General features: G+C 42.0%; 1 protein-coding gene across 2 annotated transcripts in view; it reads right to left on the bottom strand.

Moving 5' to 3' along the window:
• LOC124553645 overlaps positions 1-17,375 on the bottom strand; it is a 71,158-nt gene that overhangs the window by 19,176 nt on the left and 34,607 nt on the right. The window contains exon 1 of one of the 2 annotated variants that reach the window (XR_006968093.1): positions 934-1,787. Coding sequence is in view for 1 of the 2 variants with exons in the window: in XM_047127520.1 (XP_046983476.1) it covers positions 12,291-12,431 (141 nt within the window). In the remaining variant the exon portion in view is untranslated. Of the gene's footprint in view, positions 1-933; positions 1,788-12,290; positions 12,432-17,375 lie in introns of those variants that run through there. The other variant, XM_047127520.1, reaches the window with a different exon arrangement.

Here is a 17,375-nt window from a genome sequence, read left to right on the forward strand (position 1 = left end):
CTAGGGTAGCTACACGATATGATAAATTGTTTAGTACAGCTGGTGAATTTTCTGGATTGTGGGCACAGAATCAGGGACTTTAGCCTAACAAATTGCAAGATGCAGGTATGCCAACAAAAGGCACAAATATGTCAAGATGTTTTTATTTAAATGACCTTAAAGCTGCCAGATAAATCAAAAATGTACGAGTTGTTTGTCCAATGTACTGTCCAAGAAAGATGTACAGAACATCGGAGGTACACACGACTTTTACAACCTAACAAGTTGGCAGTGGCAGAGCACTGTATTGATAATGGTCACAGTATGTTGTATGACAACGTCGGAATTTTGGCAACTACATCATCCTTTTGGGACTCGATAGTGAAGGAGGCAATTGAAATTAGCTTGACGACGAATTTAATTAATAGAAATAGTGGTTTCAATCTTGATAAATCATGATAAATTACTTGCTGTAATAAACTCACAAAGACGTCACAGTGCAGCTCACAATGGTATATTGGTATGCCAACACAGATCGACTGCGGAGTCATAGATACAACTCGCGCATTATGCACGTCTCTGCCGCCAACCAACGTCTCTGGCGCATTTGCATCTGTGGCCGCATGCGCAGTCGCGGCAGTCTTGTGACTCACTCTGAAGATGGCTGGACGGTATACAGCCGAAATATTAGAAGAAGGAGATTTCTTGCGGCTGCACACCCAGAACTTAATGGAACATACCGTAAGTTACCCAAAGTAGAAGTGTTATATGCATTACCTATATAGTGAATATAAATGTTAGCGCGGGCCCACACACACACACACACACACACACACACACACACACACACACACACACACACACACACAGAGAGAGAGAGAGAGAGAGAGAGAGAGAGAGAGAGAGAGAGAGAGAGAGAGAGAGAGAGAGAGCGCTGACATTGAATGTACTCACCACTGAACAGCACACTGGACAATTTAATTGCTCTGGACTCCGCGATGCCAATAGCCACAACGATCGAATGATCGACCTGTGTATTTTCTTAACATTTTCAGGGTGTCCCAAAAACATAGGTAACACTTAGTATGTTGTGCAGGAAGGCACAATGATCGGTTTTCAAGAAGGAACCCATATCCAGTAACACACGGCTTGGGTGCTGGAAAGTGTCTAAAACTGAGATGGGTATGTGTTCCACATTATGTCAATCAGTCCAACACGAGTAGCACGTCATGCTCTCTACATTAGAAACGGGATTTACACTGCGTATCTCCTATGTCAATGCAGAGTCTACATCAGCGGGCTGAGTCTCACACACGTGAGCCAATACGGACGTTTGTCTTTCAAGTATCTCAAGTCGCTCTGCAGACTCCAGCAATAAGGTCCTCCGCTTACGTTACATGTGCACTGTACACCAAACTCTTCATATTACCTAACAAAATCTAGTCTAGAGGTTTCAGATCTGCCGACCATGCTGGCCATGGAACAGTCCACCCCCTACCGATCCGTCAATTACTGTACGCGATGATCGGGTGATTCTGCCCATCGGCATCGAAGTGTGTCGGAGCTCCGGCGTACTGCAGCCACGTGTCCATCCAAACATTTTAGTGGCACTACATCCAATAGGGTAGACAACACATCTCTACTATATGTGAGGTAGACCGGTCCTGTTAGTCTGTCTAGCAGTAGTTGTGGCCCAGTGATATGATCACCTACAAGGTGTCCAGAAAAGGACTCCCTGATTTCAAAATTAAATATCTCGAAAACGAAGATCGATAGAGGAATGCAGTAAACGGTATGTTTATTGTGAAAGCTGTAAGAAGTTTATACAGCAGTTAGAAATAATAGTTACAAAAGCTGCTAACAGATGGCGCCGTACGCTGTACAGCTCATATCAGCATACATAACTGAAATAATCGTATGAAAACAATCTTTGCAAACAATCACATCACAATGTTTTCAAAATGTTCACCATTGGCACTACAGAGGTGGCGCAAATGAAGATTGAAATCCGCCATCACATTTCGTGGTGTCTCAACCGAAATGGATTCACATGCCACAGAGATCCCCCGATTCAAGCTCGTCCAGCGTGGCCGGGTGCTTCGGGTAGACCATGTCTTTCACTGTGCCCCACAAAAAAGTCACAGGGAGTCAAATCCGGCGAATATGGAGGCCAATCCATGCCTGCACCAGTAAATTTGGGATATTCCAAAGCAATGACTCGATTGCCGAAGAAAGCGAAACACTTGTTCGGTCCGATGTGGTCGGCCTCCATCTTGCATAAACCATCCAGTACCTGGTCGATCCTCTAACGCTTGCTGTGTGGCGACAAATTGTTCCAAAATTGCAACGTAACGTGCACCAGTGACCGTTTCTCGAATGAAAACAGGGCCAATAATGCCTCTGCTGCATCCTGCAGCCCACACAGTAACTTTAGGAGAATACAGGGGTTTCACTTCACACTAATATGGCTTTTCGGAACCCCAAAATTGCCAGTTCTGCTTATTCACGTATCCATTCAGCTGGAAGTGTGCTTCATCTGTAAACCAGATGCAGCCAACATCTAATCCCTTACTATCAATCATTGTGAGCATCTGATTAGCAAAGGCAACCCTTTGTTGCACAGTTCGTACGGGTATGGCCTGGTGCATTTGAATTTTGAATGGAAACATGTGTAGGCTCTTTCTCAGTATTTTCTGCGTGCTGGAACACTTCAAACCAGTCTCAGATACAATTCTACGGACGGATGACATTGGATTTCACTGAATAATTCCAGAAACTGTGGCGATATTTTCAGGCGTAAATATTTTCAGGCGTAACTGCGGTTTGCTTGCGGCCAACATGCTCCACTAGATCATCAGTTACGCTGCCTGTTCGTTGAAATTTTGTGAAGAGCGTACGAATGGTTTTCGCATCGGGTCCTTTTGGAACATTAAATCATGCTTGAAAACTTCGCCTTGTTGCCGTAGGACTCTCTTCTAACCTGTGGTACTCTAGCACCAGAAAAACGCATTGTTCAATGGAGTACATGGTTTTAATCTCTTCCTTCGGTACACTAACTTCCTTTCACATTTCAATAGTGGAACTGATCCCTCTGGGCTTCGGATCACTATTTATACTAGGCATTATGTATGGCGATTACAGCGCCATCTGTTAGCAGCTTTTGTAACTATTATTTCAAACTGCTGTATAAACTTCTTACAGCTTTCACAATAAACATACCGTTTACTGCATTCCTCTATCGATCTTTGTTTTCGAGATATTTAATTTTGAAATCAGGGAGTCCTTTTCTGGACACCCTGCAGTTGAAACAATGTGTTCCCCCCCCCCCCCCCCCCTCCCTCCCCACCGCAGCCCAATTCCTGTTACTTTCACCCCCCCCCCCACCCCCTCATACAGTACAACGGACACACCTCAGGCAGAGTACACCCACGTGCAACTTTCCGGCTTCTCTGCGGTCTCTCTCAATGGCCACGAATGTGGTATACATCTGTTTGGGAAACTTTCCACATAAAATCTTGCAGCAGCTTCTCCACTGCAATCCGCTTTGCCATTTGCAAGCACCACATCAGTCATTTCCAGAATTGTGTATCGGTACATGTCACGCTGCTGTCAATGATGTCACTGCACTTGCATACCACACAAGGTCCGCAATAGGATGCACACGAGGGCCGTGTGGAGGAATGTAGTGCACAGACTTTCAGGTCGTCCATCCGAACTACAGACTGCTAAAGGGTTGCAAACCTTCCGTATTCAGATACCAAAACGAACCAGAACGAAGGGTCACAACTGTTCATTTTCTGACTTTGATGCCCTCCGGCACCGAAGCCGTGCATTGTATGATACGGGTTCCTTCTTGAAAACTGATTACTTTGCCTTTCTGCACCACACAGTAACTGTTGTCGGTGTTTTGTTTGGACACCCTGTATAGTGTACACCAGACGTGCTGCAAAAGGGAGGTAACAGTTAGTATCAGAGAATATTTACAATTCCAGCTGTGCTGCTACTGTGCAATAAAGATGATTTCTGAGCTGCTAACAATTATGCACACACGACAAAAAAAAAATGTAACTAAGAATTAAGTAAGAATAGCTAAGAATAAGTAATTTCTGGATTTCAGTCACTCAGATCTGGTGCCAGTTTTCTTCACTGTTGGTTTAAGCAGAGTCTACTTTGTCATCATGGCAACTGAATACTTTTTGCAATAGGAAACTGAAAGTTGATGCTTCAGTACTAATTTAAAGCTGGTCAGTCACCCTCGTTGGTGAGGTATTATAGTGTAACATATCACTTTCTTAAAGTTACATGTGGCACAGGGTATTTAGGATCGACAAATGATGACTGTCGACTGCTGAAGAAAGTTTATTTAACGTAATTTGGAAAACGAGCCATGTGTGTTTACAGCATGGGATTTCTCCACATGTGCACGTTGACAGAACGTCAATGGAAATAGCATCACTACTGAACGGGCGATGCTGCTGGCAGCTCACATTTGACCACACTTGTTACTCTTAAAGTTTTCTCCCGGCAACAGATCCCTATCACGGAGTTGCACCAGCCTCTGTGGAAGAAGGTGGCTGTGACAATGCAGAAGGAAAGGTCTAGAAACAAAAGAGGTCGGAGTTAGTAGCACCGCTATTAACTGACTGATCACTGCAAATGAATTTCAGGTAAATTTGTCAAGCAGACAGTAATGTTCGAAGTTGTTTTCCGAGTGCAATTTTTTTTGTTACAATATATGTGGTTTGCAAAAGAAGAAAGCACTCAGAAGCACGCCAAAAAGGAGAAGTAGTCAACAATATAAGATGCACACAATATAGCTGGATGTCGATTTTTTTGCAGGGGAAGGGAGGGGGGGGGGGGGGGAGGGAAGGAGGAAGGAGAGAGGGGGGGAGAAAGATTCCCCCCTCCCCCCCTTCAAGTCAAGACACAGGTAATTACAAAAGGTGTTTTGACATTAGCAGCTTATCCACCAACTGACGTATTACATCACTCAGCGAAACTGTCACTGTGATACACAGGAAATATTTCAGTATAAGAACTGCCGTATGTTAGGCCTATCTGTTAGGTGTGGCACAGCAGAGGCCATCTACTCAGGCAGATACAAGATACACCCAATCGTATCCACTATGTACCACGAGGTCACCGTCACCTTCGCAACAGCCATTATGCGCCACGGACACCATAAAAAGCTGGTAAGAGCTGCTACTTCACAGCAGACTGCTGTGGAGTCGGTTGTAAAGACCTTTTACACAGCGTGTACCAAAATCTAAGTTACAAGGTGTGGCATCAGTCAACGGGTGCCGCGTGACTGTGCTGGGCTTGTAAACTTATGTTTAAAAATGATTGTTTTGGGTGCTAGTACCTCTGAATTGTGAGAGGAGGACGGAGGCACTTATAACCACTAAAGCTATGCAAGGAGCAAACAATGTACATTATTACTGTCAGTATATACCAGTATAATTCACTTACAGAAGATGTTCAATACTAGCACCCCCAACTTTGATACAATTTATGTATCACCTGGTGACATCTTGCCGAACTCTCGGAAAGATTCCTGGCATACCACAGATGACTCCAGCTGATACTCGGATTTGTGTCATCACAAGGCCTCGTGTTGACTCCACAGGTGTCTCGTACACCAGGGTTTTCATGATCCCCCCCCCCCTCCCCCCCAACACATAAAAACAATTGTGTCACGGCTAAAGAACGACAGGGCCAGGCTACTGGGCCTCCGTGTCTAATCCATCTGCTGCTGAATGTGTCATTCAAATGACCACGTACCACATTGTCTAAGTGCACTGGAGCGCCATCCTGCTGGAACCACTCGGCACAACAGACGATCGTCGGTACCTCGTTCGACGAGACGAGTATGACCTCTCACAGAAATACAGCGTAACTGGGACTGTCGGCACGCATGAGCACGAGGCCGGATGGGCCTACAATTTGATCGTCAATGAAACCTACCCAAACGTCGGGAGCAAAGTAACATCGGCAGCCTCGGGGGAGGGGAGACGACGTGAGAATTCCAGGAATGGGGAGCAAGATTGCATCGTAAGAAGTTAATGATAATTAACAATTAGCTTGTGTGTGTGTGTGGGGGGGGGGGGGGGGCGGGGCGAAGGAGTGGGGCATTGCACAATAGTGACATTACTCTTTCCTCTCATCTGAGAATACTGCAGCTTTTAAACAATGATAACTTAAAGGAATAATCTTCGTATAATTCACATACTTTGTCATACTAAGTATATTAAAATTTATGATTTATGAAACCAAATAAAATAAAATTCCAACACCAGGTTAAGAACAGAATCCCCCGAGATTCTACGAAATACCTGAAATTTCCTTTATTTTTCTAGGAAAAATACAATTCCCTGAGAATTCCAGGTTTTTCAGAAGAAGTGTCACCCTGACCCTGTATGCTTCCACAGACATGCTGCAGATGGCACGTTACAGTGAACACCGCACACCATTTACAATTCCTGTTGTGCAGCTGCAGTGCAATAAAGGTAATTTCTGAGCAACTAACAATTATCCATACACTATTTCTGGATTTCAGCCACTCAGATCTGGTGCCAGTTTTCTTCATTGTTCATCACGAAGTGGGGTCAACTTTCATCATGGCAGCTGAATATCCTTTGCAATATGAAACTAAACCTGGAGAAGCCAGTTTATCTGCTTATCTCAAGTGAGCAAGGGTCAGACCTAACCTGGGCACTAAGGGAGCAAAGCTACTCACACTTCACCCAGCAGGTGCACAGTTATAGAAGTGAAGTACGGGTTTGTGTGCTGCAGGAAAGCACAAAGCCTAGAAGTATTCTTATGTAAGAGAGATGGAGTTGGTCAGGGTTCCTTGCAACCTCACATAAGACAACTCTCATAACGGGGTGTTTAGGAGTAAGAAATTACTTGCACTGCCAGGCAGTACATGCTTCTAAACTGTACACCTAATTTTAAGACACAAGCTTTCCAATACTTGAAAGTAAGCTGCACATATTTAAAACATTAAGAGTAATGATGCAAAATGCCTGGGCATTTGTAAGTTGGGGCAAATGTCCAGAATAAATGCCTGGGTAAATGCCCAAAATTCATAAACACCCTGGCATTTATTCATTTTAAAGATTAACTAATAAGCAGCACTTATAAAAGTTTTTAAACTGATATTTTGTATTGGAAAAGGTGTTTTGTAACACTGTTGTTTTAGTTGGGTAACCAAGCTGATAAAGCTGCTTAAGAGTTGTTACGGAATATAGATTGGACTGTAAACATAACTACACATGTTTAATGAGGTCAATTCTTGTGGTAGTACATAAAAAAAGAAAACAAAACTCAAATTTGAAAGTAATTCTTGAAAGAAAGTATAGTTTATATTAAGTAGGTAGCCTTAGGCAGTATTTTTACTACTGCAAAAAAATGTGAGTAAAAAATGCATATCCATAATGATCTTAATTAAGGACGATTCATGTGCCGACTCCGATTTGACGAGTCCAACAGTTACCGATTCTCTAGGAATCGACAAATATCAGAATTGAACGATTCCAGTGTCTTGGGGATCAATTCTTTGTTATTAAATCTTTTTTATGTTAGTGTCCTCATTCTATCTTCATAGCAGTGCAGTCTTTCAAAAGTAGATAAAGAAATGAGCAAAATAGAAAAAAATGTCGTTACATCCAACAAAAAAGCATTCTCTTTTGTTTTTCACTGAAAACAGTTCAACATTCAAGAATACAGTTACTATCAAGAAGGTTCTCAATAATCATTCTTCAGTAATATTTAGGGATTTGACAAATTATGAAGTGTGTTACACTACAAAGCTATGTGTTAAGGACAAGATTTTTTTAATACTGGCTTATCACTGCACAGCTGTTCATTACTCTCTCTCTCTCTCTCTCTCTCTCTCTCTCTCTCTCTCTCTCTCTCTCTCTCTCACACACACACACACACACACACAGTGTGTGTGTGTGTGTGTGTGTGTGTGTGTGTGTGTGTGTGCGCGCGCGTGCGCGCGTGCGCGCGCAACACAGGCACTTCCTTGGTACAGCACATTGGAAAGCCGGTAAAAAAAGCTTCTCTCTCCTTTCCTTTCATTCTTAGTAATAAAGGTAATACATATGTTTAAATGTAAATATTTATTAACTTCTAATTTCGGAAGTGTCATCCCATCCCTTATTTTAATTGGTAAATTATATATTGTAGCAGTAATATCTTCAAAAAGTATTTCTTAATAAATAACCTGATTTTGGGCACTTAAAACTGCTTTGGGAAAATGCCCGTTTATAAATGTCCTGCCCACTGTGCATTTGTCTGGACCACATCACTAGGTGTAGCATAGTAATGATAGGCATTTTTATCTGAAGTGAACCTGCACTAGATGGCACATGCTTTTGTGTTAACCATATATTATGCTTCTTTATTTGTTGCTTACACATGTGTACATATGAAAATGTGTCTTAAGTTTGTAAATAGACAGATAAAAAATCTACTCACCAAGAAGTGTCAGAACACACACACACACACACACACACACACACACACACACACACACACACACACACACACACAAACTGTTGTGATAGGCAAGCTTTCGGAGCCAATGGCTCCTCCTTCATGCAGAAGAGTTGAAGGGGAAGGAAGAAGGGTGAAGGAAAAGGACTGGAGAGATATAGTAGGAAAAGTGGTAGATTTTGGGAAAGTCACCCAGAACAGAGGGGACCGTGTGGGATGAGAAGGAAAGAATGATTGTTGGGGACTGCACTGGACGAGATTTGAAAACCTGAGAGCTTATAGGTGGAAGACAGGGTAATATGCAAGACAGAGATTACTACTAAAACACAGTGTACAAGTTAACAAGAGTGAGAAGCTAAGTGCATTGTATGTAACAGAGGCGGAGAAAAGATTTACATTAATTTCTACCGTCTCATCTTTCCTTCACTGTAACTACTCTTTGCTTCACTCCTTTTTAGTTATCTATCTTTCATTGTCTTTCACGTCTATTTTTCCACCACCACCACCACCACCACCACCACCTCCCACCTCTGTTATGAACAATGCACTTAGTTTCTCGCTCTTATTAACTTGTGCACAATGTTTTAGTAGTAATCTCTGTCTTGCATATTTCTCGCTCTTATTAACTTGTGCACAATGTTTTAGTAGTAATCTCTGTCTTGCATATTACCCTGTCTTCCACCTTTAAGATCTCAGGTTTTCAAATCTCATCCGATGCAGTCCCCAACAATCAGTCTTTCCTCCTCGTCCCGTACAGTTCCTGCTGTTTTGTGTGACTTTCCCAAAAACCACCCCCCTTTCCCAGACCTCTCTGGTCCTTTTCCTTCACCCTTCTTCCTTCTCCTTCAACCCTTCTGCCTGAAGGAGGAGCCATTGGCTCAGAAAGCTTGCCTGCCACAACAGTCTTATGTGTGTGTTCTGCTGCCACTTGGTGATTAGATTTTTTATCTATCGAAATAAATAATTTTATCAATAATTGATTGTTGTCTTTGTTAAGTATCTAAATAAACTGTCAAAACTTTACTGACCAACAGAATTAGTTTCATACAAGCAACACACCGTGCTGTGGCAGGGGAAAGAAAGAAACTAGTGGAAAAGTGCTCCTGTCAGAGCACAACAAAGACCAATATGTACCTTGTTTAAAAGACTGAGAGGAACGTGGAGAACCAGCTGTCTCAATCTCTAACCCACCTTCCTTGCTAAAAATTTTATCGTGCAACAAATCTGCACTTTTTCTTTTTGTGCTGAGAGAGAGAGAGAGAGAGAGAGAGAGAGAGAGAGAGAGAGAGAGAGAGAGAGAGAGAGAAGCAGACAGACAATTTTGGTGTGAGAGAGAAGACACAGTGTCAGTGGGAGAGGGAGAAAAGAGAGGAGACATAATTTAGTAGTCAAATATGGTGATAAGTTTGATACAAATGCTTTGATCCTGCCAAAGTTTTCTATGTATGAGAGATGAAATGAAGTTTTGGAGGCATATGTATCACAATGTAATTATTAATGAGGTTAAGGTTTGTTATAATCACATCCATTTACTTGTTGAAGTGTTGTTAATGATTAGTGAGCAAGTAAAAAGTCCCTTGAGGAATAGTGTCCAACTGAGAAAGGCTGAATTGTTTTTTTCCAGTAAGTTTAAAAAAATTTTCTGCTCGAGCGTATGTCACTGCAGTTCCCGCATATTTGCAATGGTAGGAATGGGCACAGATTGGTGTGTATTTGAAACATAACAGATCTGTAGAATCCAGTGAAGTCAATGGTTAGGCCTATTTAGAGAAGTTGTACGATGCCCAAAATACTGTATTTAAGGATCCTAATCCATTCTGCTGTCATGTTTTGGTGTCTGGTTTGAAACTGAAGATAGGCAATACAATTTTTATATCTCAAATTAAAACTTATTTTATTTTACTGAGAACAACTAAGATCCAATAATAAATTCAAATGAGAGTAATTACTGTTTGATAGTATTACTAAAGAAATTGATTGCATAATCCATTTCTTGTTAACAATTGAAAACATGTAAGGTTTATTGAGAAATATTTTGAATCGTACAAACATTGTGAATGCTTGATATACTAAATGAACTGTGTGATCAAAATTACAACAACACAAAAAATAATGTTTTTTTCATATTAGGTGCATTGGGCTGCCACCTACTGCCAGGTACTCCATATCAGTCATCTCAGTAGTCGTTAGACATTGAAAAAGAGAAGAATGGGACACTCCGTGGAACTCACGGACTTCGAATGTGGTCAGGTGATTGGGTGTCAGTTGCGTCATATCTGCATGCAAGATTTCCACACTCCTGAACATACCTAGGTGCACTGTTTCAGATATGACAGTGAAGTGGAAACATGAAGGGGCACGTACAGCACAAAAGCGTACAGGCTGACCTCGCCTGCCGACTGACAGAGACCACCGACAGTTTAAGAGGGTCGTAATGTGTAACAGGCAGACATCTATCCAGACCGTCACACAGGAATTCCAAACTGCATCGGGATCCACTGCAAGTACTATGACTTATGCGGGAGGCGAGAAAACCTGGATTTCACGGTCGAGCAGCTGTTCATAAGCTACATGTCACGCCGGAAAATGCCAAACGAATCTTCGCTTGGTGTAAGGAGTGTAAACATTGGACAGTTGAATAGTGGAAAAACATTGTGTGGAGTGAGAAATCATGGTACACGATGTGGCAGGGTGTGGGTATGGAGAATGCCCGGCGAATGGTATCTGCCAGCATGTGTAGTGCCAACAGTAAAATTAGGAGGTAGTGGTGTTACAGTGTGGTCGTGGTTTTCATGGAGGGGGCTTGCATCCCTTGTTGTTTTGGGTGGCACTATCACACCACCGGCCTACATTGATGTTTTAGCATCTTCTTGCTTCCCACTACTAGAGCAACTCGGGGATGGTGATTGCACCTTTCAACACGATCGAGCACCTGTTCGTAATGCAAAGCCTGTGGTGGAGTTGTTACACAACAATAACATCCCTGTAATGAACTGGCCTGCACAGAATCCTGAGCTGAATACTATAGAACACCTTTGGGAGGTTTTGGAACGCCGAATTCGTGGCAGGCCTCACCAACCAACATCGATACCTCTCCTCAGTGCAGCACTCTGTGTAGAATGGGCTGCCATTCCCCAACAAGAAACCTCCCAGCACCTGACTGAACGTAGGCCTGCAGGAGTGGAAGCTGTCATCAGAGCTAAGGGTGGGCAAATACCATATCGAATTGTAGTATTACCGATGGAGGGCACAACAAACTTTTAAGCCATTTTGATCACATAGTGTACGAGCTGGGCAAGAGATGTTTAACAGTTGTATAACACATCCTCCCAGTCGTGTCAGGAGCAAAAGTCAACTTTTCCTACACAATGATACAAATATTCGGAAGTCTACTCTTACTAAGAAACTGAGAACTCATAGTCAATTGTTAACAAAGATGACTATGTAATCAATTTCTCTAGCATCTTTCACACACCTACATATCCAAACAATAAATGATAAATTACTCTCATTTCAGTTTGTAATAAGATCGAAGTTCTTAGTAATACGCAAGGCATTTTTTGTGGAACTTGGCTGCACATCAAACACACTTGTTCTGCAACAAAACATCCATAGCAATTTGCCTTAATTCATCTACACTAATGCTGATACTAAATTTATCATAGTCACGTATCCGTGTGCGTATGTAGCCACTGCAAAGTGTTCCTCGTCAAAACAATAGTCCAAATAATCAAAGTTTTCACCCGATGCACTATGTAACGGTCTTCACCACCAACACTGCAGGAGACTACTGTGAAGAAGTAGCTTACCCCAGCCTTTCTGTCTCATCCAGCAAAGTCCCTGGCACATGCTGACCACTGAGAGGCAACAATGACCCGGGTGGCACGCAGTCGAGATGGTCCGGCACTTTTTACCCGCTGGAGCAGACGATTTCAGCCGTGCTGACTCACCTAGTGGACAAACCAGACTTAAGACAACACAGGTCACACACATCTGGCCACAAAGGGTGACCAGCCAGCTACAAATGTGTACTGCAGTGAGGTATGGTTAATATAAGCAGGTACCATTCCACACCTATGGGCCATTGGACATTCCTCAACCACCAATCTGATTTTTCTGTATCTTTTACACTACATTCACAATTTCTCTATTAATGCCCATGTTTGTGAAGGCAGTCTATGATAATACAGTTCCAAAATACAGTACATTCAAAAATTCCTGTTGCAAACTTCTAGAACTTGTAGAGGGGAATGGATACGTAATATTTTGAATAGAAACCCATGTACAGAAATGCCACCTAACAAAGCTACGAAGCCTCAAACTTACATGTGCTGCCACCTGTAAATGTGTGTATATACAGGGTGATTCCGTGATGATCCAAAATTCCAGGGATGATGGAGAGGGATAAATGTATCAATTTGATGCCAGGATCCCTGTACCGGAAATAAATGAATCTAAAGTAATAAGCAAAAACTGTTCTGCAGCCTCTGAGAGTGGAATACAAGTACTTGTACTGTTACTGCTAAGATTGCAGGGTATGCAATTTTCAGAGGTGGTGGTATGGACCAAAACAAGAAAAAAATGTCTAGTGAACATGAACTCTAAAATGTGTACCTTAACAGCTATGGCCACTTCTTCTATAGAGAATAGGCGTTTCGCATTAGTGAAGGTGAGCAAGTGCTCATTGCTCTTGTTGTTGTTGTTGTTGTTGTTGTTGTCTTCAGTCCAGAGACTGGTTTGATGCAGCTCTCCATGCTACTCTATCCTATGCAAGCTTCTTCATCTCCCAGTACCTACTGCAGCCTACATCCTTCTGAATCTACTTAGTGTATTCATCTCTTGGTCCCCCTCTACGATTTTTACCCTCCACGCTGCCCTCCTGTACTAAATTGGTGATCCCTTGATGCCTCAGAACATGTCCTACCAACCGATCCCTTATTCTAGTCAAGTTGTGCCACAAACTCCTCTTCTCCCCAATTCTATTCAATACCTCCTCATTAGTTATGTGATCTACCCATCTAATCTTCAGCATTCTTCTGTAGCACCACATTTCGAAAGCTTCTATTCTCTTCTTGTCCAAACTATTTACCGTTTACATTTCACTTCCGTACATGGCTACACCCCATACAAATACTTCCAGAAACGACTAAGTCTATACTTGATGTTAACAAATTTCTCTTCTTCAGAAACGCTTTCCTTGCCATTGCCAGTCTACATTTTATATCCTCTCTACTTCGACCATCATCAGTTATTTTGCTCCTCAAATAGCAAAACTCATTTACTACTTTAAGTGCCTCATTTCCTAATCTAATTCCCTCAGCATCATCACCCGACTTAATTCGACTACATTCTATTATCCTCGTTTTCCTTTTGTTGATATTCATCTTATATCCTCCTTTCAAGGCATTGTCCATTCCATTCAAATGCTCTTCCAAGTCCTTTGCTGTCTCTGACAATTACAATGTCATCGGTGAACCTCAAAGTTTTTATTTCTTCTCCATGGATTTTAATATCTACTCCAAATTTTTCTTTTCTTTCCTTTACTGCTTGCTCAATATATAGATTGAATAACATTGGCAATATGCTACAACCCTGTCTCATTCCTTTCCCAAACACTGCTTCCCTTTCATGCCCCTCGACTCCTAACTCCATCGTGTTTCTGTACAAATTGTAAATAGCCTTTCGCTCCCTGTATTTTACCCCTGCCACCTTCAGAATTTGAAAGAGAGTATTCCAGTCAACATTGCCAAAGGCTTTCTCCAAGTCTACAAATGCTAGAAACATAGGTTTGCCTTTCCTTAATCTACCTTCTACGATAAGTCGTAGGGGCAGTATTGCCTCATGCGTTCCGACATTTCTACGGAATCCAAACTGATCTTCCCCGAGGTCGGCATCTACCAGTTTTCCATTCTTCTGTAAAGAATTCATGTTAGTATTTTGCAACTGTGACTTACTAAACTGATAGTTCGGTAATTTTCACATCTGTCCACACCTGCTTTCTTTGGGATTTGAATTATTATATTCTTGTTGAAGTCTGAGGGTATTTCGCCTATCTCATACATCTTGCTTACCAAATTGTAGAGTTATGTCAGGGCTGGCTCTTCCGACGCAATCAGTATTTCTAATGGAATGTTATCAACTACTGGGACCTTGTTTTGACTTAGGTTTTTCAGTGCTCTGTCAAACTCTTCATGCAGTGTCATATCTCCCATTTCATCTTCATCTACGTCCTCGTCCATTCCCTTAATATTGCCCTCAAATACATCGCCCTTGTATAGACCCTCTATATACTCTTTCTACCTTTCTGCCTTCCCTTCTCTTTTCTCCAAAGGTATCTTAATTTTCCTGTACGTAGTATCTATCTTACCCATAGTCACATATGCCTCTACATCCTTGCATTTGTCCTCTAGCCATCCCCGCTTAGCCATTTTGCACTTCCTGTTGATCTCCTTTTGGAATCATTTGTATTCCTTTTTGCTTGCTCCATTTATTGCATTTTTACATTTTCTCCTTTCATCAATTAAATTCAATATCTTTTCTGTTACCCAAGCATTTCTACTATCTTTTTTTTTTTTTTTTTTTTTTTTACCTACTTGATCCTCCACTGCCTTTACTATTTCATCTCTCAAAGCAACCCAGTCTTCTTCTTCTTCTGTATTTCTTTCCCCGCATTCTTGCCAATCATTTCCTAATCCTATCTATGAAACACTCTACAACCCCTGTTTCTTTTTAGTTTATCCAGGTCACATCTCCTTAAATTCCCACATTTTTGCAGTTTCTTCAGTTTTAATCTACAGTTCATAACCAATAAATAGTGGTCCGAGTCCACATCATCTCCTGAAAACGTCTTAAAACCTGGTTCCTAAATCTCTGTCTTACCATTATATAACCTATCTGAAACCTTCCAGTGTCTCCACATCTCTTCCACATATACAACCTTCTTTCATGATTCTTAAACGAAGTGTTAGCTACGATTGAGTTATGTTCTGTGCAAAATTCTACCAGGCAGCTTCCTCATTCATTCCATACCCCATCCCATATTCATCAACTACTTCTCCTACTATTCCTTTTCCTACTGTCAAATTCCAATCCCCACGACTATTAAATTTTTGTCTCCCTTCACTATCTAAGTAATTTTTTTATCTCATCATATATTTCTTCAATGTCTTCATCTTCTGCAGAACTAGCAGGCATATAAACTTGTACTACTGCGGTAGGTGTGGGCTTTGTATCTATCTTGGCCACAATAATGCGTTCACTATGCTGTTTGTAGTAGCTTACCCGCACTCCTACTTTTTTATTCATTATTAAACCTACTCCTGCATTACCCCTATTTGATTTTGTACTTCTAACCCTGTATTCACCTGACCAGAAGTCTTTTTCCTCCTGCTGCCTATCTTCACTACTTCCCTCTATATCTAACTGTAATGTATCAATTTCCCTTTTTAACTTTTCTAACCTACCTGCCCAATTAAGGGATCTGACATTCCATTTCTGATCCGCAGAACGCTAGTTTTTGTTTCTCCTGATAACGATGTCCTCCTGAATAGTGCCCGCCTGGAGATCCAAATAGGGGCCTACTTTACCTCCGAAATATTTTACCAAGAGGACGCCATCATCATTTAACCATACAGTATAGCTGCATGCCCAGGGGAAAAATTATGGCTGTAGTTTCCCCTTGCTTTCAACCATTCACGGTACCAACACAGCAAGGCTGTTTTGGTTAATGTTACAAGGCCAGATAAGTCAATCATCCAGACTGTTGCCCCTGCAACTACTGGAAAGGCTGCTGCCCCTCTTTACAGCTCTTAAGGTATGCATTTTACAGTTTACTAATTTTTTTTCTTGTTTTATTCCATACTACCACCTCCAAGTTGCCTCCCCTACAATATTAGCAAAAACAGTACCAGGACAAGTAGCCCACTGTTAGAGGTACAGTTTTCACTTATTACTTTAGGCTTGCTCATTTCCAGTACATGGATCCTTACCTCAAACTGATACATTTCTCCTTCTCCATTGTCCTTCAAAGTTTGTTATCATCATCATGGAATCACTCTGTATATACATACACTGAAGTGCCCAAGAAACTGGTATAGGCATGCATATTCAAATACAGATATATGTAAACAGGCAGAAAATGGCGCAATGGTTGGCAATTCCTATATAAGACAAAAAGTGTCTGGTACAATTGTTAGATCGGTTACTGCTGCTACAATGGCAGGTTATCAAGATTAAAGGCATTTGAACGTGGTTTTATAGTCGGCACACGAGCGATGGGACATCTCCGAGGTAGCGACAAAGTGGAGATTTTCTCTTATGACCATTTCACCAGTGTACCGTGAATATCAGGAATCTGCTAAAGTATCTAATCTCTGGCATTGCTGCGGCTGGAGAAAGATCTTGTAAGAACAGGACCGACAACGACTGAAGAGAATCGTTCCACGTGACGGAAGTGCAACCCTTCCACAAGCTGCTGCAAATTTCGAAGCTGGGCCATCACAAAGTGTCAGCACGTGAACCATTCAACGGAACTTCATCAATATGGGCTTTTGAGCCAAAGGCCCACTCCTGTACCCACGATGACTGCACGACACAAAGCTTCACGCTTCGCCTGGGCCCGTTAACTACAACACTGGACTGTTGGTGACTGGAAACATGTTGCCTGGTTGGACGAGTCTCATTTCAGATTGCATCTAGTGTACGAATGTGTACAGGTATGGAGGTAACCTCACGAATCCGTGAACCCTGCATGTCGACAGGGGACTGTTCGAGCTGGGGGAGGCTCTGTAATGGTTTGGGGGTGTGCAGGTGGAGTGATACGGGACACCTGATATATCTAGATATGACTCACAGGTGAGATGTACATAAGCATCCTGTCTCTGATCACCTGCACT

This window comes from Schistocerca americana, chromosome 11 (genome assembly GCF_021461395.2).
Source record: "Schistocerca americana isolate TAMUIC-IGC-003095 chromosome 11, iqSchAmer2.1, whole genome shotgun sequence".
Classification (NCBI taxonomy): Eukaryota; Metazoa; Arthropoda; class Insecta; order Orthoptera; family Acrididae; genus Schistocerca; species Schistocerca americana.